Source organism: Lacerta agilis, chromosome 12 (genome assembly GCF_009819535.1).
Source record: "Lacerta agilis isolate rLacAgi1 chromosome 12, rLacAgi1.pri, whole genome shotgun sequence".
Classification (NCBI taxonomy): Eukaryota; Metazoa; Chordata; class Lepidosauria; order Squamata; family Lacertidae; genus Lacerta; species Lacerta agilis.
In genome coordinates this window covers 27,721,530-27,745,401 of record NC_046323.1, presented here as the reverse complement: position 1 = coordinate 27,745,401, position 23,872 = coordinate 27,721,530, and the positions used below count along the sequence as shown (strand labels likewise).

At 37.8% G+C, this 23,872-nt stretch overlaps 1 protein-coding gene across 10 annotated transcripts in view; it reads left to right on the top strand.

Moving 5' to 3' along the window:
• Positions 1 to 23,872, top strand: part of PHF14 (PHD finger protein 14) — a 135,729-nt gene that overhangs the window by 74,355 nt on the left and 37,502 nt on the right. For 4 of the 10 annotated variants that reach the window (XM_033165425.1, XM_033165428.1, XM_033165424.1 and 1 more), the window contains 3 exons: positions 2,197 to 2,314; positions 9,541 to 9,573; positions 23,096 to 23,209. In XM_033165425.1, the coding sequence (XP_033021316.1) occupies positions 2,197 to 2,314; positions 9,541 to 9,573; positions 23,096 to 23,209 (265 nt within the window). Of the gene's footprint in view, positions 1 to 2,196; positions 2,315 to 8,361; positions 8,421 to 9,540; positions 9,574 to 12,728; positions 12,759 to 23,095; positions 23,216 to 23,872 lie in introns of those variants that run through there. The other 6 variants (XM_033165429.1, XM_033165430.1, XM_033165432.1 and 3 more) reach the window with 6 other exon arrangements.

Sequence of the window (23,872 nt, the reverse complement as noted above, 5' to 3'; positions counted from 1 at the left end):
CAGTAATGCTTTGTAAGCTAGCTATTCCCTGTACTATGCACCCCTCTTGATTCACCTTAGAGGTATTTGTTCTGTACACTTTTTCATTATTCTAGCTCCTCCAAGTGATGAATAATCGGAACCTTCGCATAAGCAGAACAGTGGTACAGTTAGGCCATTTCAGACTTTGTCTTAAATGATACTGTGTATAATTTCCCTTACTTTGATATGTGGTAAGCCAGTCATCTTGCATTGTGGCGGGGGGGGGGGGGAGAGATGGATGGATGCTCATTCTTCTGAGTGGGGATTTATCTCCCTGATAGTATCATTGGTACATTAATAAACAACAACATTTTTAAAAAGCAAAGGCTCACTTGTTCAAAATTCTTAGACTTATTCTCACATAAGATAAGCAAATCTTTTTGTTCAGAGGTAACTTAAAGGAGTGGGGGGTGTATTCTGTTAGCTTTTTTCCCTTACAGTCTCTGTCATGAAGTACTTACTTTAATATATGTTAAATTGGGTTAATCTGTATATTAATGTGGTTTTAAATGCTATCTATATCAATGGTATAAAATCAAATTGACATTTATTTGTTTGTTTGTTTGCTAAAGTATCAAGCCTTATGTTTATTTTGCTAGTTCCTTTTGTGTCAAAATGGAATTAGATCAGTTTTGAAAATGCATGGTGAAGTGAAAAAATACGTCTCAGTTCAACATAGTTACTTTTCTTCCTGTTAGCCGCTTCCATATAGTCTACTATATTGTATAATGTAAGTGTCCTTTGAACTAAGCAGTGCAGTTTTACTTGAAATGAGAGTAACAGAGATCAATGGGATTTACACCCAAAAACAGATTACAGGATCACAGCCTTTTGACAAAACAAACACACCACTTCTTATAAAGATGATTTTTTCAAAGGTATCAAGGCAGTCTTCAAAAAGAAGAACTAGGAAAACTGTTTTGGTATTTTCTTCGTTCTGGCTTATTTATTTGTTATTCTTGTTTCCTACCCATCCTCCCATAAGGGAGTTCAGGGCAGCTAACAATGTGGTTAAACAACACAGATAATACAATGCAATTAATAATCTAACATCTTCAGAAAAACAGCAGCAGCGAAAATTTCCAGTATAGGTCCTAACACCAATGAAGCCCAGTGGGTTTTCCGAATACTCCTAAGTGTGGTCCAGGTGGTGGACTTGGGCAGGAGTTAAGTACAGTGCCATCACTGAAAACATCCTCTCTTGTGTTTCTGCTTTTCTCACCTCTCCAACAGGTGGGATGGTGAGCAGGAAGCACCCTACAGATTGTAAAAACCTAGCACAGAAAATAGCTAAGGTTGAATTTTAAAACCTAAAAACATTTGAATGCCTTCAGAGTGCAAATTATGTTTCTGCAAATACTTCTTTACAAATTTGAATTAGGAGGGGAAATAAGTCAACATGCAGTAAACAAAGTGAGGGAAATGCTGCAAGCACTTATGTCTTTATCCAGAATCTCATGTGTGCTGTGATACTTACTTATTACATGTCAGGGGCTACATGCCATCTTTACTTCATCATTACCAAATGGTTTGTTTTAATTAATTTAGAAGTGTGCAGTTGTACCTTGGATCCCGAAAGCCCTGGAACTCAGACATTTTGGCTCCCGAACTCCGCAAATCCGAAAGTGATTGTTCCAGTTTGTGAGCGTTCTTTTGGAACCTGAACGTCTGACAGGGCTTCTGTGGCTTCTGATTGGCTGCAGGAGCTTCCTGCAGCCAATCAGAAGCTGCAATTTGGTTTCCAAACATTTTGGAAGTCGAACAGACTTCCGGAATGGATTCCGTTCCACTTCCAAGGTACGACTGTATCACCACAAAGCATTTGATTTTTTTTTGCTAGGCCATCTACATGATTTGGCCTAAACAGTCAAATCTGGATTTAGACACTTGAATCTGCCAATAAATCTGCCATGGAGTCTTATCTAGTTTGTCTACGAAGATTCCCTTCCTGTTTGGGTCTCCCTTCAGCATATTCAGCTATGCTTCAACATAGATGGAAAACTTTTAATGCACAAAGCAGAATTGTTTGCAACATTTTTAGCTGCTATAATAGTCTTAATACAAATACATTTCTGGACTTTGTGTGTTCTAGTTGTGTTGATAACCTTTATTTTATTTTCTATGGATTTGAATTTGATATTGAATATTGAAGAAATGTATCTCTCTCTAATGTAGGTGCGATGAATGCAGGCTGTGCTATCATTTTGGCTGTTTGGACCCTCCCTTGAAAAAGTCTCCAAAACAAACTGGTTATGGGTGGATTTGTCAAGAGTGTGACTCTACATCCTCCAAAGTAAGTTAAAAAGTCTTGTGAAAATGCAGAAGAAGTGAATGTTTAGAAGATGTTTTTTTACAACTCATTGCAGGTTTGTATGTGGATAAGAAGGTGTGTTGTTTTTTTTTTTTAAAAAAAAAGAATAATAAGGGCTTACTTCAATCTGTTGCTGTTATTCTGTTTTACTATTTCAATAATAGGAAACTAGATAGTTGATTGGTTTGATAAAGAGTAATTCAATATTTTAAAAACTATTTTCTAGTCCAAAATTATTCAGTTTTGTTGTACAGTCATTTAACTGTTGACTATTTTACACTTTAATGTAATTTAATGATTACAGGGTATAGTCCAATGTTAGTATTACTCTGATGTGACAATGAAATCGATGGCCTAATGTAACTTAAGTCTATTCATTTCAGTGGAGCTTCTCTAAGTATGATTTAGTTAGATATCACTCATATGATATTGCTATGCCATTTTAAACAGTCTATATTCTATATATTTTAGTTCATAATTAATCTGCTTTCTTCTAATCTGTAAAAACATTTAAAGAGACAGTGGACATATAATTGGGAAAACGTTGTGAATATACTTTTGCTGACTCTACTTCAGAACTTCTAATAAGTGTATGCAATTAGATGGCCAGTGTACAGTTTATATAAATGGTGATGTTGAAGCTGTCTGTATGCTGAAAGGGAGACTTGACCAGTATGCTGTTTAAAAAGATTTATTTACTAAACTTATTTGAATCAGTAACCATGGAAAATCCAGAAGGCAAAAATGTGTTTTTGATTTGAAATTTTCTTCTACAAATTAAAGAATAATTAGTGTAACTGCAAAGCCAATTATTAATAAAATCAGTCTTCCTTAAGAAGATACAATTTTGGTACAGAATAATTTAAAGCTCACTGTGGCTTGGACATCTGAGCCTTTAAAAAAGCACTTGAAAGCAGTGTTCAGTGTCTGAATGAATTAAAAAAGATATACAAATCTAGACAGCCCTTAAAACTGAAACAGTTTTTCTATAGTATGAATTTAAATTGTCTGTTACTCACTGAGGACTTCTTGCCAAAAGCATTATATCTTGAAGACACCAGATCTTTGATATGACAAAACTGTATATTGTTGCATTGTTTTCAGTGTGGGCCAGTTTAACTCCCATTTAAATGAGCAAACGGTACCAGAAAAATTGTCTTATGAGGACTCCTTGTGGCTCTGTTTAGTTACATCAGGGTTGTCATTTTAAGGCAATGTTTTAGTCATTTTGAAAAACCTCATGATCTTCTGTACAATCTGTCTTGCTGAATAACACCTTACTTTAAGTGAAAGTTGTTTTGCAAGAGCTTAGGAATTTTTTTATTAATGAAGCCTTTTAGTACATCTATGCATAGTGTACTTTTAATACCTTTTGGGTGCTTGTGAGTTCTGTAGAGGCTTGTGCTTCCTCCAGAGAATACTATTACCACAGGCACACTGATATTTCTAGCTGGGTTAAAACCAGGGGAGGGGAGCAGGGGGGAGGAAACACTGGATCTAGCAGGCCAACCTAAGTGAATGGGGTTCAGCCCTTTCCTATCGTGCTGGTGATACACAAGTCTCTGCTTTCCAGCCCCAAATGGCAAAGTGAGAAAGTGAGAGTAAGACCATGCAGGAAACCTTCTATTGCCTTTGCCCTTGAACGTCTTTAGATTGAGGTCTTAGCATAAAACTTACTCACATGGACGCACAGGAAGTTGAGTGGCCATATGCATTTTCCCTGAATGACTGAGAAATGAATTGCAAACTACAGTTGCCAGTACCTTCACTTTCTTTCCACCTGTAAATCCTATTTTCAGTAAGTGTCATTTAGGTGCTAGAGCAGTGAAATAGCACTGGGTTTTTAGGTTTAGCCAAAGCAACCTTCTCCTTGTCGTCAGAGAAATTAGAGTTGGAAAGTATATTTTCCCAAATGAAGATCAAGAAGGGGAAATTAAATGTCTTCTTTTGCATCTAAAGCACTAGCCCAGTGATGGCCAAACTTGGCCCTCCAGCTGTTTTGGGACTACAGTTCCCATCATCCCTGACCACTGGTCCTGTTAGCTAGGGATGATGGGAGTTGTAGTCCCAAAACAGCTGGAGAGCCAACTGCATTAGCCCAATGTAAAACCTAATGTAAATTAACAAATACTAACATTATATAGCTAGAATAGACTCATCTCTTACTTTCTTTTGAATGGAAATGTGTATCATTCAAGAAAAAGTAAGCCAAGACTTAGTTACCAAAGATTACCCTGTCAGGATTCTCTGCTATACAAGTGTATAACTAAAAAGGGTATGCATGTTCTTCAGTACAAACTGTAGCCCTGTGTTCATGATGAAAATATCAGTATCCACGAGCCACTGATTGTTGCTTGCGTCTTGATAAATTTAAAAATGTGATTTTTCAGATAAGGACAAATGCTTTTTATTTAGAGGCGGTAAACGTTATTAAATGTTTATATTTTTCATTGATATAGACGGCATACTTTTGTTCATAATATGCCATGCAGCTCTCCTGCAATCTTGTCAAGTTATTTCCCCACCAGCATAACATATTCCCATATTACCCCAGCTGTCAAATAATGACAGTGACTTTGCTTCAGGGCACGAGGGCAGCATCTTTTCTGCTAGTAATAGCGTCACTTTTATGGAATGGGTGATACTTACCACAAAGGTCTGACAAGCTTTCTCATCTCAACAAAGTTGGAGAAAATGTGTTTTAAAAAAGAAAGGAAAAAACCCCCAGAATATATACATTTCTATAACTTCCCCTCCCTTTCTTTCAAAAAACGAATACTTGGTTTTTACAGAGCTGCTAACTTTCAGTGTTCTCATGATACTGAGTAGACTTTTAAGAGCCAGTTCAATTACTTTGTCAAGTATTGTTGTCAGATGTGTATATAAATGGCAGAGCAGTCTTGGAAATAAGTTCTACTGTGTTCAGTGGAGTTACTCTGAGGTAAGCCAGCCACTTCATGGAAAACTTCTAACACAATGTTAAGTACTAAAGGAAAGGCTCCACTTGCACATGTATCTGTCAGCAAGCTAGAGTAAGAGAGAATATCACTCTATTTATGTATTTTTTATTGTGTTTTAATAATTTGCCGTTAATTCACCTCTCCGACCAGCTGCCTGTCTGTGTAACTATGCGTGGGCATCGTTCAAAAATATTCTGTTACAGCTAAGCAACTTCATGGAGCACTAACTGAAACCCCTTTGAAAAATCAATGCATACAGTTTTTAGGAGTAAAGTACCGGTAATATTTTGGCATTCTTAGTTTTCTGGAATTTGTTCCAGTGTATTTCAAATCTAAGACTTAACTTTTAACAATTTTGTTAAAACTGTAAAATATCTAGGTATCAATCTCACAACTAAGAATTTGAACCTGTACAAGGACAACTATGAAAAACTGTGGATGGAGATAAAAAAAGATATGGAAATTTGGACAAGACTTAAACTGTCGTTAATGGGAAGAATAGCAGTGGTTAAAATGAATGTCCTACCAAGGATGCTGTTCTTATTCCAAGCCATACCAATTTTGGATAAACTGGATTGCTTTAAAAAATGGCAAAAGGACCTATCGAAGTTTATATGGCAGGGCAAAAAGCCTAGAATCAAGTTTAAGATCCTAACAGACTCTAAAGAGAGAGGAGGCTTTGCTCTGCCGGATTTAAGACTTTATTTTGAAGCAGCGGCCTTTTGCTGGTTAAAGGACTGGTTTAAATTAGAGAATGTGGATGTGTTGGACTTGGAAGGACACGACAATATGTTCGGTTGGCATGCATACCTTTGGTATGACAAGGTTAAAATTCACAGAACTTTTAAGACTCATATAGTTAGAAAATCCTTGTATCAGGTCTGGACTAGATATAAAGACCTTTTGGAGAGAAAGACTCCTAGATGGATTTCTCCAGTGGAGGCCAAGGCCTATAAGAGACCGAACATGTCTGCAAGTTGGCTAAGATATATGGACATATTGCAGCAGGAAGGGGACTCATTTAAGTTAAAAAGCTATGACCAAGTGAAAAGTCAGGTCCCCGATTGGCTGCAATATCACCAGGTGTATGAAACATTTAAAATGGACAAAAAAGTTGGTTTTCAAGTAGAAAAATCAAAACTGGAAACAGAACTGATAGAATCGAACTTTAAGAACCTTTCCAAAATGTACAATCTTTTGCTAGAGTGGCATACGAAAGATGAGCTGGTTAAATCGCCAATGATAGATTGGGCGAAAGATGTAGGACATAATATTATGATGGATGACTGGGAGAGATTGTGGCAGAAAGGTATCAAATTTACTGCTTGTCATAGTTTAAGAGAAAACATAATGAAAATGGTTTATAGATGGTATTTGACACCAGTTAAGATAGCTAAGATGAATACCAAAATGTCAGATGTATGTTGGAAATGTAAACATGCGAAAGGTACCTTTTTTCATATGTGGTGGTTGTGCCCAGCGGTAAATGCTTTCTGGGATAAGATTTATAACGAGCTTAAGAAGGTAATGAAAGTTACCTTTTGTAAGAAACCAGAGGCATTTCTTCTGAGCATAACCAATGAAGAGATACCCAGTCAGGATAGAGTGTTTTTTATGTATGCCACAACAGCAGCTAGAACCTTATTGGCAAGAACATGGAAAGGTGAAGAGATACCAACGGTGGAAGAATGGCAGATGAAGATGATGGAGTATACGGAACTCGCAGAACTGACCGCCAGAATCCGGGACCAGAGGGAGGAGAAGGTGTCACAGGATTGGAAAAAATTTAAAGACTATCTAGTTAAATCAGTTAAATTGAATATTTGAGCAGAAACAAATAGAATCGGCTTTAGTAGGTTTATATTAGATAATACTGTTAAGAGGAAATTTTTTGTGCGAACGACTTATTTGTTAAAAATATGTTAAGATATGATGCTAGGATAAGATTTATAGTTAATTAGGTATTTGATTAAGTAAAGTTAAGAATATTAAAAATTTGGGTAAATGTTAATTGAACAAGATATAAAGCTACCTAGAAGATATATATGATTTTGAAGACAGTGGAGGGAATGGGGGAAGCCCCCAAATAGAGAAGATAGAAACAAGGAAAGTATGAAGATCAGTGTTAGTTTAAGGTTTGTATAATTTTCTTTTTTCTTTTATTGTCATTGTTTGATTGTGTTTATGTAGTTTGTTTTTATGGTGTTAATGTTGATGTTTATGTTATGTTTTTCTTTTGTTATAATTGAAAATAATAAAATTTTTATAAAAAAAAAAACAAATCTAAGACTTAACTTGATAGACAAACTGTGAGATGTGGAAAGCTTTTAAAAGCACAGGCTATATTGCACACGTTTTAGTTTTAGTCTTAGTCAAATTCTACAGATATGTAGTAGATGATGCTATCCAGTACTGATGCTATCCAGTACAGATTGTATAAAATAGCTAAAAAAATTGAATACTAATAATTGTATGAATTTATATAATTGGACATCAGTAGTTTTTTTTTATTACTAATTTTATTAAATTCTGTTAGAAGAAAGTAGAAACAGAGAGATGCAAGTCCTTTCTGATCTGTATTGATTATTCAGTTTTCACATTAAAAAAGAAATGGAGATGATGCAGAGGAAGGGGAAAGGATGTGTTCAGTACTCACATGTCTTAAGATCCAGGACATGCAAGTTCCATGGATGGGGATAATTGTGTCTTAGCCGTTTGTATGGTGGGCAGATGAGAGAATACTACAGTCACCGCACTTGTTTCCTCTGTTGTTTCTCTGCTGTACAAAGAGCTTTGTGGTGACAGCCAAATGCCTTGGAATTGGTATATGGGTCAGTTTCAATATCATATCCAGCCATAATGTGTTGCCCATGGAACTTTTGGTGCCATGGGCCATTCAAACTAGTAATCCTTATTGGCAACATAACACCTTTATAACCAAAACAGCTTTCTTACTGAACTCCTAGCACAGGGATGGGAAACATGATCTCCAGATGTTGCTGGACTAAAACTCACATCATTCCTGACCATTGACAAAGGACACTTAATATTTAAAAACTTGTACCCCAGATTACAAGATTTCTATGTGTCCAGGATCTACAAGGCAAAAGTTGTCTCCAGGCACTGATGTGAGTAGTCCTAGGAATGTAGGGACTTGATTAACCTTTCTGCCACCAAAACAGCCACTTAAAAACAACAACAACCCAATGTTCAGTAGTTCTAGTCCCGGTGGTTTCAGGTGTTTCTTCATTAATGGGGTACCTCAAAGAAGTCAAAAATTTTATTAAGTTACTCTATGCCTGTGCACTTTGGATCTGACTGAGTAACCAGTGTGCTGTTTGTAAAACTCTTTCCCCTTAGCCTTAAGACTTCAGATATGTAAGTCCTGAAAAGAGCATCTACTAAAATGCTGGAGCAGCTGAGCAAAATATAAAGGAAATAAAGAACACACTTGCTTTATCCCTTGAGATTCACTGGACCCATTTTACTCTGTAGGTGAGGGTGCACAGTGGTAGAATTTTAACAAATTACCATAGTCCAATTGATAAAGGCATTTGAGAGGACAACTCTTTCTAGCTCAGATAATAAATATGGTTGGCTTGATGATATACTGTACCTGAATGAGTAGAAGGCCTATAAGACAGCATTGTATCCAGCTTGGTCTCATATTCCACAGTCAGTTTCAGCTCTGATTCCTAATAAGGGAACATAGGTATTCAAGCCCTTGGATTGCAATAACCTCCAAAATAAGAAAGCAGACTCCCTGCTTCCAGAGCCAATACAGACACCTCTGTATAGAAATACTTTGATTTGCCCCTTGCCATATCCTCCTGGAACTGATCATGAAGATGCTCTGTTACCATCTTCATACATGCCAACCTGGCATGTTGTTTTTTGTTTTCAGCGGTTACGCCTATCGTTTATTCTGTGTTTGGTTTTTGGCAAAAAAGAAAAAAAGATACACTTCTTTGGTGGAGACTGGTTTCTCACATCAGCTGATAATTTTCCTTTTTGTGAGTAAATAATAACCTTTGCTATGACATCTTAAGATGAAGCATTCATTCTCTTGCTGTTTCTTTCCAATAGCCCTCCCACAGTCTTGGGATCTTAATATTTTGCTCATAGTTAACAAAGTGTGTGCTTATCTTTCTTCCATTGAAACCAATGCAGCTTAAAAGTGCTTAACTGGATCTTGCACTGTGCTTTTCATTTCTACTAACTGCAAAATACCTTATGTGTTAAATATAGGGTGAAGTGGATGGAATGAAACACAAGTATCAGGTAACTGTTAAAACATGTAAAATCAGATCTCTGTTATGCACTTCAAATGATAGTGGTTGCTGGCAAAGATACATACATTTACTTTAGCATGAATACTTAAATACAGCTTTTGAAATAATGCTAATGATTTTGCATTATGGTATCATATGTATATAAGAGCACACACCCTTAAGATAATTGTGCGTGCAGTGCAGTGTGGAGCCAGGAGAGATTACATTGAGTGGAGATGAAGCCAAGTACATGTTTTATTACTGGCACAGTCAGTGATGTTTTGCCGTTCAAAGAAGCCTTTGCCATGAAATGAAAACGAGTTTGCTTTAAGGAATAAAATAGGAGGAGCTATTGTAGGTCAAGGGTGAGCACACGTCTATGTCTGCTACACATAGGCAAATCCTGAGATTTGTGGCTGAAGCCCCTTTGCTTGCAAGATGCTGTTGGTCATTGCAAAGTTTCCTAAACATTTCAGGCAGACTTCCCTCCCCCCCCCCACCCCAAGGCTCATGGGTGATTTACCATACATATGCATCAAATATGGCTGCATCCTTTCGCTTTGATGTACCACCATAAGGAACTGAAATTCATTAACAGGCTAAGCTCCAGCTTTTCAACCAGATCATAATCCCCTACATCCCAAAGCTGCATGCCTTCATTTCTGTAGAGCTTGTGTTACTTGGGGAATTAACATATGAAAATGCCTTCACTGAGACACATGAACATGTGCACAGCCATGTTTACCATTAATCATATTTCGTCAACTTCAACTTCATCTAGTGGGGTGGACTCTACCTAAGAATTGTGTTTCTCTATGCCATGTACTCTCAGGAGTCAGACAAAACCTACAGGAGCCTAGTACTTTGAAGGAGATATTTGATCACATAGAATAGACCCAGCTGAAGCACAGTATTGTCCATGTCCAGCTATGGGTTTGTGCTAATGAGAAAACGTTTGAAATAGAATAACTGCTAAACTGCCAATCTTCCAAGTGTTCACTCAGCATTAGTTGTGCACTGTCTGACTTGGCCTTAACCCCTAAGTTCTGTGCAGTAATGATGCTTGGAATGTATACCCACACACACGTTTAGTGAGTGCTCTTATGAAGATCTTCACAAGTAATTTTGACCTAAACACCCGTAATTTTTTTGCAGCAGGGTACCTTTCCAGAGACATGGAATGTTAACATTGTAAAAATTCAGGTGTAAACTTCTGAGCGTCTGACAGACTGTGGTGTCAGACTGTATCTAGAAGGGTCAGTTGTGTCCTATTCCTCGAAGAAGAGCTGGCAGTTCTAAACTATCATCATAATGGAAATGGATCCTCATATTGGAGAATTCGTTTAACCAGTCAAACAGCGACTAGAATATGGAAGCGTTCCAAATACTTAGTATCATAGTTCCCAGCAGCTCTCTGGTGAAAATTGTCAAAAGTTCTGCCTCCTCTCCTCCCCTAGTAATGTGATTCTCTAATGTACCTGAAGTGTGATGCAGCTGCTTTAAAAGCGAATGAAATCTTAGATGGCATCCAGTAATAGTTCCTGTTTATTCAGTGCTGGTCAAGCTGCATCTGGAATATTGTGCCCGGTTCTGGGTGCCACATGTGAACAAGAGCAGTGACAAACTGATGTGTGTTCCGAGAAGGGCTTCCAGGATGGTGATGGGTCTGGGAAGTCCTATGGGGGGGAATTGAAAGAGCTGGGTAGAAGATTAAGGGTAGTCATGATAATGATCTTTAAATATCTGAAGAGCTGTCATGCAGAAGAAGAAGCAGATTTGTTCTCTGTTGATTCTCAACTTCTGTATATACTTAAAGGCATGTGGGTGGGTGTGTTTGTAACATCATTAGCCTGTGTCTCCTGTAGCAGGAAAAATTGAAGCCACCCTTGGGCTACTATTTTAATTTTCCACAATGCCCCAGAGAAAGCTAAATCAGAGGTATTATGGGAAGGAAATTGTAGTGGTGGTTTCAAATTGCCTGTTGCTGACTGCAGCACAGCTGCCAACTACAAGATAAGTGCTCTGGGACCCGCTGTCGTAAAAGAGGGCCCACAAAAGGGCACTTTTCCAGGATTCCCTAAAATCTGAAGCCAGCCCTTTTCTCACATCCTATTTTGCTAGGCATGTAGAAAATTACAAATGGATACAGCTGTTTTGACTGTCAGCAGACTCATTCCCACTTTGAGCAATGAAGGATCGAGTGCCCTTTGCAGCAAATGCCACTACCTGCATAAATAAGAAACACAGGTGTGTGGGAGAGAGAGAGAGAGATGGTACAGGAAGCCAGGTTTGGTCACAGTGCCTCTAGTTGGCGATCAATTTCTAGATAGTACTCATTATTTCTAATCTTATTTAAATTTTCATTTTATTTTATGGCTTCCTTCTCATGTGATATACACAGTATGTGGCCAACAGCCCTCCTTTGCTTTGGTCCCATAGTTAAGGAAGCCAATATTTCCAGAGCAGCAGCACCTTTACAGCCTTTTCATTTATCAAGTTTGATAGCTAAAACTTGCATTTAGATTCACTTCTTTAATCTAATTTACTTGCTTGTAAGATTATTTAGACTACATGCTTTTAAATGAGTGTACTAATAATTAAGGTCTCATGCTGACAATAGAATTATAAGCAAATTTGCCAACAAATTGTAGTTCACCATTACTACTTCCTATTAGCAACCTGTGATTGCAAAGTTCGGTTATTATTTACTTAATTACAAGAGCCCATATTAACTTTAATAGAATGACTATTGGAAAAATAGATATGGCTCTTTTACTTAGAACCTTCCTCATAAACTGTTAAATGGCTACAAAACTTTGTACTTACTATGTAGAACACGAATGGCAATTTCAAATACAGAGTTTTCCAGAAAGGAACCATTTGCAAAAAAAAAAAAAAAGTGGTAGATGAATATATATGATGCTAAGGTTTCCAAAAGTTTAGCCCTTGAAAAATTGAGCAGTTATCCAACAAGCCTTGGAAGATGATATATTAAAATGTTTCAAGGACCTCATTATTTAAAAAAATGCAGTTGTGTGCATTTTTTCATACAACATTTTTAAATACATCAATGTGGAAATTTGGATGTATTTGTTTTCTTTTTAAAGACATATAGCATGCACTAGTAATGGTGATTCACTGCCTTTTGTTTGGTATTTAAAACAGCAGCAGGATGATTGAGTGTAAACGAAGGGTCTGGATGGAGATCATCTGTGAGGAATTCCTTGGTGTGGGAGATGAGCCATTATAGTGATATCTCTTGTGACAATCCCAGCAGGAAGAACACTGATCCATGCAGCTATAACCTCTGGCAAGAAGTCTGGAAGTAGCAACAAATTGGATTTGAAAGCAAGATTGTTTTATCATACCATCTCATAATCATTTTTACCATTGGCTGTCGTCTTTGTGTACTACATAGTGCCTAACAGCTATTTCCTATTGCTCTATCCTTTTTTACATGAAACTGTTTTTTATCATACTTAACAGTTTAGTAGGAGATTGCAGCAGATAAGAATACTTTCTTTTTTCTTCTTTTGACGATCACTTGTAGCCAAGTAAGATTGTCTTCCATGAAAACGGACTTAACAGTGAGTCCGTAAGTGACTGTAGAGGCCAATTCTGGATCCACACGTCCTTCCACAGTGGGCACATAGGTTTCCGGGCAGGAGTTGATCATAGTGAGGTTCGCCAAACGTGCCTTCCTCTTAGCTCATTTCTCATTTTTGCCCTTAGTTCGTGCTTCTTCAGAGTCCACAACACCTTGGTATCCACACCACAACATAGTTTACATTAAAAACTTCTGTGTTGAGTTGATGTCTCCTCATTCCAGGGATCAGATTGGTAACTTCTGATATCTGCCTACTAATTAGGGCTGTTTTAAGCATATGCGACGCCGGGGTGCAAAGATCCACCCATTGTGCCCCGCCCCAGGTTTCCCAGTCCCAGGCGTGCAGGAGGGTGGAGCCAGCTGGCCGCCTCAGTGCCTCGCTGGCTTGGTCGCTCCCAAATTTGCGGCACAGAGCCACCCGCAGCAGAAGAGCCCTGCCATGGCGCTTTGACTGATGGGCGGGCTCTTCCCCAGAGTCAACTCTCAGGCCCCGGACTCTTGGCCTGGTGCCCTTGAGAGCCCGGTGCCTGGGTGCCCCGCACCCCTAGTGCCTATGGGTAAGATGGCCTTGCTACTAATTCAAGATTATTCAGGGATTGAATACAGAAGGATAAAGAGACACCAGTATTTGTAACTCACGTAGTAATAATAGTCATTTATAGTCTGCTTTTCTGAATGTCCACAGTGCAGCCTGATCAAAAAGTAGAGCTGTCTTCCAATTTTTAAAAGCAGGTAACCTATAATATAACCAACGCATTAAACAAAGCAAAGACATTTCAGTTGTTAACAGCAGATGGTGACTGTTGTATAAAGCTTCAATGCTTATTTGAGAGTGAGGGGAGATTACAATGAATTTTATTTTTATTAAGAAACATTTTCACATAGCACTAAAAATGTAGTTTGACTGTATAAGATTAGGTAGTACTAGAGAAGGTTAAGTGTTGCACTTGAAAATAAAAATAGACTAAATTAGCATTTACATCTGCTTTGCAAAAGATAGCAGGGGATTTCTGGATTGTTCCTATTGGTGTGTTAGAAGGGAAGAGAACCTCAACTACTCTACTTATACTGTTCTTCCAGTTAAAAGTTACTTTTTAAAATTGCTTGCACAAATAGTTAACAAGTGAATATAATTCTAAGTGCATTATAATTAACTCTCCCTTGAGAGTGCACAATTTTTTGTGATTGTTGTAGCTGACTTTAAAAAGTATCTTCTCTAAATCCTGAAGACGCACTTGCATTGTTAAATTCCGGCAGCAATTAAATTTATCTCTAGCTTTTCACTAAACATATCTTTGGTAAAGGATGAAAGTGATTATGTGGTTCAGTGGTTTGAAAACTCCTTTGGGTATGTTTGGAGAGTCTTGCATATTTTGCATCCTCTGCCTTGAAAAGTTTATATGCACCAAATAGCTGCATAAGCTTTGTCATATTTAGCTACCAGAAGTTACTAGCTGAGCACCTACTTCCTTAAGAGTTAACTTGATTAGCAGATTTAAGTAACAAGTACTTCAGCAAAATGTCTGCAAACTGCATTCATTAAAATATAGTATATGTAATTTTGCTAAATGCATATAAAATACTTGAGCATATGTGGAGCATACGCAAATTTGGCCAGCTTGCATTTTAGTAATTAGGATTGGCACGTCAGGATTCAATAAGTCTGAAATGGACTACAGATGGTAAATATTAGAGGCCTCCTTGACTATGGGTTGCCCAGAAATATATATTAGTCTGCTTTATGTACTGTGTACTCTGCAAATGTCCAGTACCATTTTAAAATGGTGGAAAGGGCATGGAAGTAATGGTTTGACTTAAGCAAGTAGTAGTAGTAGTAATAATAATAATAGAATATGCTAAGAGGAAATTTATCTTGTTATAGTCCAAACAGCAGTATCTATACACAAATGAGAAAACCCACATATTTGAAGAACTACTATAGAAACATTAAAGATGTTTTATGCAGCAAGCAATGTCAAAGCAGAAAAATGTGACGAGAGAAGGTCCATAAAATCACAGGTTAGTAAGACAAGCAGAAGAAGTAGGAATAAAGAATAAAGCCTTCGGAGTGCAGTAATGGGTGTTTAACAATAGATGAGAAAAGGTATTGCAACAATGTATAAGGTTACTGCACATGAGGTCAGGAGTTTCTGTTAGAGATTAGGATGGTGTGTGATAGGAAAATTAGAGCACATAGCAGCATGGCACCAAGTTAAAAATGGGAAATAGTAATAGATGGCGGAGACAACTGGCAAAGATGATCTTAGTAATAGAATAACAGGAGGAACTGGGATATGGGGAATTGTAGAATTGTGGGTAGAAGAAGTCACCTCAAGTTTAGTCCTATCTAGCTTAGTCACCCCTAAACATGTTGCTGTTTCTTGATTTTGTATAAATGGGCAACTACAGCATGGGACCATCTCAAACTCTAGCTTAAGAAGAACTTAAGACATTCCTTTCCCTTTTCTCAGGAAGAAGGTTTTTTGTCTTGTGTGAATATTCAGTGGGTCAAGTGAGTGCTTGCCCATGCTTTCTCCCAATAAAGTTCCATTCAAGGGTGCAGAACAATGCACAATGTTGTTGAAGTGTTGCATTATCCTAGGTCTGGGCCACTATCATAGGGCTATTTTTGCAAACACTTTTTTGTTTTTTGTCTTGAATACAAAACTCATGCAACAGCTTAAGTGGAAATGTATTTAAGATTGTGCTAATCAGTAGGGGGACACATAATAAAAAAGAAAGGGCTGAGTTTTCAGATTCATTTCATAGATATAACCCTACGTAGCATGGATACAACTGTGGGCAGAGCCCATCTTAAAGCATTTCCAGTGACTTTAGCAGAGTAGCGCTCCACATAATTTTCAGTGCCTGTAACTTACAAAGAGTGAAGAATTTCTGAGCTTTTGAAGCAGCACTAGTTTTGACCTTTCAGTTCCTGTGAGCTCAGCAAAAGGTTGCTGATTAATTTTGCCCCTTAAACTGTGGTAGCTGGGTTCTTCATTCCTTTTTTAATAAACAGGCCCAATTTTAATGCTGCTGACTTAGATGTAATAAAATATTCTTTGTGCTAGGCTTCCACTGTATTAATAAAAGGATCTGTATTAGCAGTTTACAACTAAATGGCATTGGAACATTCAGCTAGCTTGCATTAAATCAATTTTATAGGACGACTGCTTTGTCTTGTCTCATACCTGGTATTTTTCAACCTTATAGGACAAACCTGTTTCTAAATAAGCATAGAAAGAAGGGTGTAAGTAACACGTTTTGGAAGACCTTTCCACAGAAAGATCATTTACTTCCAGTGCTTGTTTTATTCTTAATACTGTAAATAAGTGTGACAACCAGAATAATAATAAAGCTGTTACCCGGTGTGGAGAAGAGATCAATTTACAGCAGAACTGTAGTACTATTTTCTAATTAATGAGGCATAGTCAAAATGTGCAACATTAAATTGAGTGACAAGTGTTGGCATGCGAGCAGTCACTGAAAAGGATGAACTGAAGTCCTACAGACAGTTGCACAACTTTGGCATATCTGTTTGCTATATGGTTGCTATGTCTGTTTACTACTGGTACATCATTGCCACATGTCAGTTTATCATACCTCAGGTGCAGGCCCATACAAAACTCCTTATTTGTGGCTTGAAGAAAGATCCACAACATGCTTCTATCGCTTCAAATTTGTTTGCGTATGCAGGTCATTAGGTCTTCATCAGAGGCTCTCTTCAGAGCCCTTCTTCCAGTAGAAATACAGGGGGTGGCTGCAGGAGAGAGGACCATTTTTAGTAGCCCATTATGGAGTACTTTCCCCAAGGAAGCAAGCCTGGCACTACATTGCCTTCTTTCTGGCACCAGATCATGATTTTTCTTTACCCCCAAGCATTTAATTGTGGGTGTTTTATGGTCTGCTTCTTGCTGTTTGCTAGCTTGTTTTTAATGGTGGGTCATACTGTAGTCATGTGAAGGGTTGTAGGTTTTAACTTTCTGGATATTTATGTATGACTATTCTTAGTTAGTTTGACTTTTTGTTGTATGTATTTTGTATGCCTTTGTTGTATTGATGTAAGTTGTCTCAAGAACCTTGTGGTGTATGGTAATGAATGTATAAAGTAGTAGTAGTAGTAGTAGTAATAGTAGTAGTAGCAATAATAAATAAATAAATAAATAAATAATAAAAATAAATGTCCTATCCATGGTAGGCTAAAGCCAAACCTATAGTAAGTGTACTTACTCAGTCAGATGTGTGGAGGAATATAGCTTGCTGCTATTGGTTCATCAATCCCAATATGGTCTACAGCAGGCATGGCCAAACTTGACCCTCCAGATGTTTTGGGACTACAATTCCTATCATCCCTGACCACTGGTCCTGTTAGCTAGGGATGATGGGAGTTGTAGTCCCAAAACAGCTGGAGGGCCAAGTTTGGCCATGGCAGCAGTTTTTTCGGTTTCGGAGAGGAGTTTTTCACAGCCCTACCTAGAGATAGCAAGGATTAAACCTGTGACCTTTCGAATGCGAAGTGATGGACCTTTCCTTGAAATCAATCATACATTGATAGTTGGAAAATTGATTGGCTTTACGTGATCAACACATGTTTTAGCACTGCCGTGTCTAGCAGATATCTGGAGACTTGCCCTTTTAATGCTATAGTGGAACATTCCCAGGGGTAATGCAATGACGAACTTGCATATCTCTTCCAGTCAGTTTCCTCTTTGGACATTACTGTGGAACTAAAAAAAAGTGTAAACGTAAAGCATTTATATACCTGCTGATCATTTCTTCCAAAACCTGAAGCCGCTGTCAATCTAGTTAAAAAAAAATTAACAAAAAAATATACTATTTGATATTAAGGGGGGGGGGGAATCTCCGTGTTTTACAAATTTTAGTACTAACTAACTGCTTCTTTTTTGTTCCACATATCTAAATATAAGGGAATCCAAATAGACCAGTGCTTCCTTATTTTCATCGGAACAATTTTGTAATAGTATACAGTAGAAAAGGATTTTCATGAATGTCCTTCAAAAATTATGTCAGGAACTGGGAGCAATAGAGTAGGCTGTAAAATGAACTTTTAGAATATTTTAAACTGAGATAACTAGTGCTAAAAAAGTGGTAACTCTTTTTCCATTATCCTTCCACTTTATAAGAAATGGTTTCATGCCATTTCTTTCAAGAAAGGACTTTTTTCCATTATGCAATTCTAAAAGCGAACTACTGTCTTCAGCTTTGCTGTTTTTAAAAGTCTTTGTTAGTAACTTTGGTTCCCAATTCATTACTGCAGTCAAGTAGTTCAGAGCCTGGTGCAGGAGATAAACCCTTTGCAAATGAAGACAGCATCCATTTTCCTTATACCTCAGGCCACACTGAATTGATTGCGGTAATAAAATGACAGCACCTTGTAATATACTGACGGCTTTTTAATTTGAAAACTAGCTCGAGCCTGATTCAAAGCTTGTTTAAAGCTAATTTATGGCTTGCGTAATTTTCAACCGAATTCAGGGTAAAGGATGATGTATGAAAACTGATAAGAGTTAACATAATATATTCAAATGTATCATGTTGCAGAGAGAGAAATCTCCTTTTTTCAGAAGTATCAATGTGTGTTTTTTTTAAAGTATGTTTTGTGCTATGTACAAATATGAATGTAAACAGTCATTGGAAATTTCATGACGTTTATTTTATATGTATCACTTTTATGTTTGTAAGACCTAAACTTGTGTACATATACATTATTCTTTGAAGAATAATGATTGCATCATCAAAACTGAGAAAAGTTTAGTGCTTTCTTATTGTCATAGTCATTAGAAATTGTGGAGGCCTAGCACACTTAGAGATACACCAGGCAATGTCTCTTGCCACCCCCACCCCCCATTTTCCGCTCCTTACTATTTGTGTCCCTTTGTGTGTTTATGGGACCTTTATATGGGTTGATGGTGGTGTCTACGAATGTCTATATATTGGTCACAATGTAGTGACTCTTTGTTATGTAATAGTGTTGACTTGATATTGAATAAAACTTAGAAATTTTAAAATGCCCCAAACCCAAACAAACAAACAAGTAACTTCAGTGTTATCATACATCCTTAGGTTGGGGCTGACTTGTATTGTCTTATAACGGACCCATCAGCGCCTACTCGCTAAGTTTTCTTGCTATGAGTCCCAGCTCCTGCCAACCTAGCAGTTCGAAAGCATGCCAGTGCAAGTAGATAAATAGGTATCGCTGTGGCAGGAAGGTAAACGGTGTTTCCGTGCGCTCTGGTTTCCATCACAGTGTTCCGTTGCGCCAGAAGCGGTTTAGTCATGACCTGAAAAGCTGTCTGTGGACAAACGCAGGCTCCCTTGGCCTGAAAGCAGAGCAGCGCCACAACCCCATAGTCATCTGTCTGGGGTCCTTTACCTATTTTACTGTGACCTGAATAGAGGTGAAGGGAGTATTGTAGCATGCTATTACTCCCCCTCCCCCATGCAGTTACCTTGAGAGCTTTATGGTTTAATATTACTTAGCACTTCATACATCTGGATTTTATTTTCCGCCTGCAGACCATTCAGGATTAATTTGACATTTGTTGTCTTCCATTGAGCATCAGCGCTTCTCTGTGATATGTATTTGAGAATTCATTCGATCAACTTGCATGGAGGCTTTTCGATTCCCTTTTTCCGTTGCATTCCCATCCCTCCTAGAAAAGTAGCTTCTAAAGCTCCAAGGACACTGTGTAGTGAAATTCAGTATTATATATTCGGGTGCAGCCAGAAGAGAAAAGATAACAAACCCAAAGCCTGGGGTGAGGTGGGGGAGCATTTTTGCATGCACCCAGAATCTTTCACTTATTTTTGGTTAGCAGCCACCAGCGTAGGCATTTGACACTCTTAAAAAGTTGCTTATACAGTACTAGTTATATAGTTTGTAGCTAGCAAAAGTTTTGCAGGCCATAAAAGTAATCCATAGAGTTAACAGTATTCTGTATGGCGTAATCACCAAGAATAAATTTACATAGCTGTATCCCACTTGTGGGGTTTTTTGTGTGTGTGTGCCTTCTTCCCTACTGGGTGGCATGCAAGGAATGCAGGTTTGCACTGGAAACAAGGCCTGCAGATGTTGTTAGATCCAGGAGAAGAGATGCTGCAGGAACTCAAAAGTGGTAGCTTGAACTCAAATAGGTGACACTAAGTTGAGATCCAATTTAAAGTACTTTGAGTAAAGGCTGTAGGACAGTGGTAGAGCAAATAAATTTTATGCAAGTGGTCTTAGTTTTAGTACTTCATGTCTCCAGGAAGGGCTGAGAAAGAGTAAACAGTATTGAACTGATAGACCAATTTTTCCTGAAATTTTTTCTACATTATTCTGTGTTCCTGAGACGTTGAGGGGTGTGCAGTGCACTTGTTCCATTAGTGCAAGGATTTGCACTTGCACAACAGAACTTCCCTCCGTGTGTGCCTCATGCCCTCCTCAAATCTGCTCTGGGAGATTAGGAGAACATCTTTAGGGGTCATGCAGGGGATAGAGAAGGGTAGAACTTTCCATTGTGCTAACAAATCCTTGGAACATCTGCATAGCACTCTGGATACAACCCACATTTTTTTCTTGAAAGGTTAAAACTCTTATGCTTTAACAGCAATCTCTTCTATTAACAAGATACACGATAGCAGATATACAGTCCTCAGTATGCTGCTCAGAAAATATAACTCTCCCTTGAAGTGTGCATGCACACGAAAGCTCATACCAAGAACAAACTTAGTTGGTCTCTAAGGTGCTTCTGGAAGGAATTTTTTATTTTGTTTTGTTTTGAATAAAATGTAATGTTACGTTGTTTAAGCAACAAAACAAGTAGATACCAAGTAAGTTGAATAATTATGTAAGGGATATTTCCATATACAGGTGAGAACCCCAAATTAACCATTTCAACTTTGGGGTTTTCATCAGCTGTACGCCATAATCATCACAATTATAACAAATAAAGCCTTGACATATCTCGCTTTGCATGTCATGAGTCTATCTCATATATTAAACTCCAGTAGCTAATGAAAACAATTACTTACATAAATGGACTTTTCCACAATATTCTAATTTTTCGAGTTTCACCTGTACAAGTGAGAGTTTTGCCATGGAATGATGCAAATGAAAGTATTTGTATGGTACAAAAGCTATATATTTATGTTTATAAAATTATCCTATACTTTTAGTAATGCTGCTTTGGCTTCATTGGGTGAAAGGAAGTTAGTGGAGTTGTTGGTGTCCGCCCCCCACATCTTAGCTCCCAAGCATGTATGAAATCTACACAAACTTCTGTTTGACACAAGCATGAATGCCGGTGTTATAGTTGTATTCCATGTATAAATTTATGTATGTTCCATGAGCATGTATGAAATCTGCACAAACTTCTGTTTGACACAAGCATGAATGCCGGTGTTATAGTTGTATTCCATGTACCGGTATAAATGTAAGTATGTTCCATGAATGAGATTTGCTACATTGGCTCTGTGCAGACAAAATTAGCATCCTAAGATGTGGTTGGGAAAGAAATGCAAAGGATTAATAGGATAAGCCTACATTTTCCAATAGTTGACAAGACGTGTGGAATGAGAAAATGTTTCTGACAGTGTTGGTGCTAGCAAGAAACATAGGGACCTAGATATCTGTAACTGCAGATCCACAGGCAGCTGGATCTTCTTATGTGTGTGAATCACTGTGTTTCACTTTCATTTGAAGCCTAGTTTATGTGTGTCACAGTTTGGTCGAAAACAGTTGATTGAACAGAACTGTCAGTAAAACCTGCCTTTTATTTTCAGAGTTGATTCTTTATGGGAAGGGGGAAAGCTCAGCAGAGCATCACTTGATTTCTTTCTAATGAATGACTGCATGGAAGTAAAGTGATTAATCACACGTGCATAGCTTACATTCTTTGTAATGGCATCTAAAACTTTGAAAGGACCAGTGCAGCAAACAACCGCCTTGTCGCAGATTAACATTTTTGTTCCAGATTTGAAGTCCACCGAGGAAGCAGAACTGTTAAAATTCTCATTTTTCTTATCCACACTGCAGCTGGATGTGCAAAGCAACCAGTGGGCTGCAAGAGCATCCTACTAGCGTTCTCTCACCCAGATAATTCCTACATTTCACTCTGCTTCCATTTAAGGGGCTGGGGGACTTCATATAAAACACTACAGTGTTGAAGTCTTATACATTTCTTACAGGGCACTTCTTTCTGAAGATCCTGTTGCTAATAGAATATACTGGTATTGCAAACTTTGCATGAAGAGATTCAGATCATTAATAAATGCAGAAACTATCAGGAGGCCATTAAGTCTGTTATAATGGTAACTAGAAGTTATATTATACTTTTGAGCAGTAAATCTCAGAGGTTTCCAATTCCTTTACAATCGTGGATCCTGTAGCAATAAATTGGCATAGTAGCAAAGTTTTCCTCTCTAGTCCAGTTTTTTCTTTTATTGTGCCTTCAGTCTGAACATGGAGTGTTAGCCACAAGTGCAGTTTGAGTTCCTATCAAGTTTTATTTCTATGGCCAATTCAGATTTCACTCAGAAACTCTAGTGCAATTGGGGGAAGTGGATTCTTTTTAATATCATTAAAGTAATATGCAACATTTGAATACCATGTTTGTTCAGTACTTACTTGAAGTTACTTGTTGATCTATGTATTTGAGGTACGGGGGGAAATACCTAATACCGGTAACTATATTCTAAATATACATAATGTATTCATGTTCCTTATTCCACGGAGTGGGATGCAGAATTCCCATGCTTCACATGTAATGCTTTGATTAAACAGTGCATAAATGGTTTCAATTAAACAAAAGGGGGGGGGAATGAAGCTTATTATATGTTTTCAAAATATAGAGATTTGTTGTGTCCATACCTTCAGTCACCTCAGCACACTACTGAGGAGTCTATTTGTCTCTGTTGCACTCAGGACTCCGAGCCGTCAAATGAGGTGGTATCAGAGGCCTCAACTAGTGTTGTACCCTCTACCTCAAGAAGTAGCTCTGAACAGCTGGTATCGGTGGCACAGACATATCCAGAAGAGGTAGGACATTCCGTGTCTATTCTGTTAATGAACTGGCTATTGGACTCTTAAGAGGTTTTCTCCTATTCTCATTCATTCATTCATTTTTGTGTTGGTTTGATTCCATTTCAAGAAAGCAGTGAAACTAAACCACACGTCAGGCTTCCCAGAAAGTTACTACCAACCTATAAAACAAGTTCACGTGCTGCAGTAAAATTGGGTGAATTCCACCATTTCGGAAGGCTGTTCTTTCTGCTCTTTTTCTTATTCTCAGCTATCCAATTTTCCAATACTTGGTAGCATGTAAAATCAATTTCTGATGTTCACAGTAGTTACATAGGTTCACTCATATAATGTTGGTTGAGTAGACCAATTTTTGGAGATGAAATTACATGTGATGAAAAAGCTACCGCTCTCAGAGGATTTTACTTAGTAAGTCTATCCACATGGATTTCAGAATTCTGATGAAAGGTAAGCTTGGCAGTGACTTTTGGCTGGCATAATCTTCTCACTTAGCCAAACTCTTAGTTTTCAAAGTATAATAAAAGAAGTCACTGAAATAATGAAACTTCATCTATAGATTTAGGGCTAAAATGTGCAAGTAGATGTGCTAAATTAAATTGAGTGCCAAAGGAATTGTTGCATAAGTAGAATCTTGGGAAGAAGGAAAAGCAACATTCAATA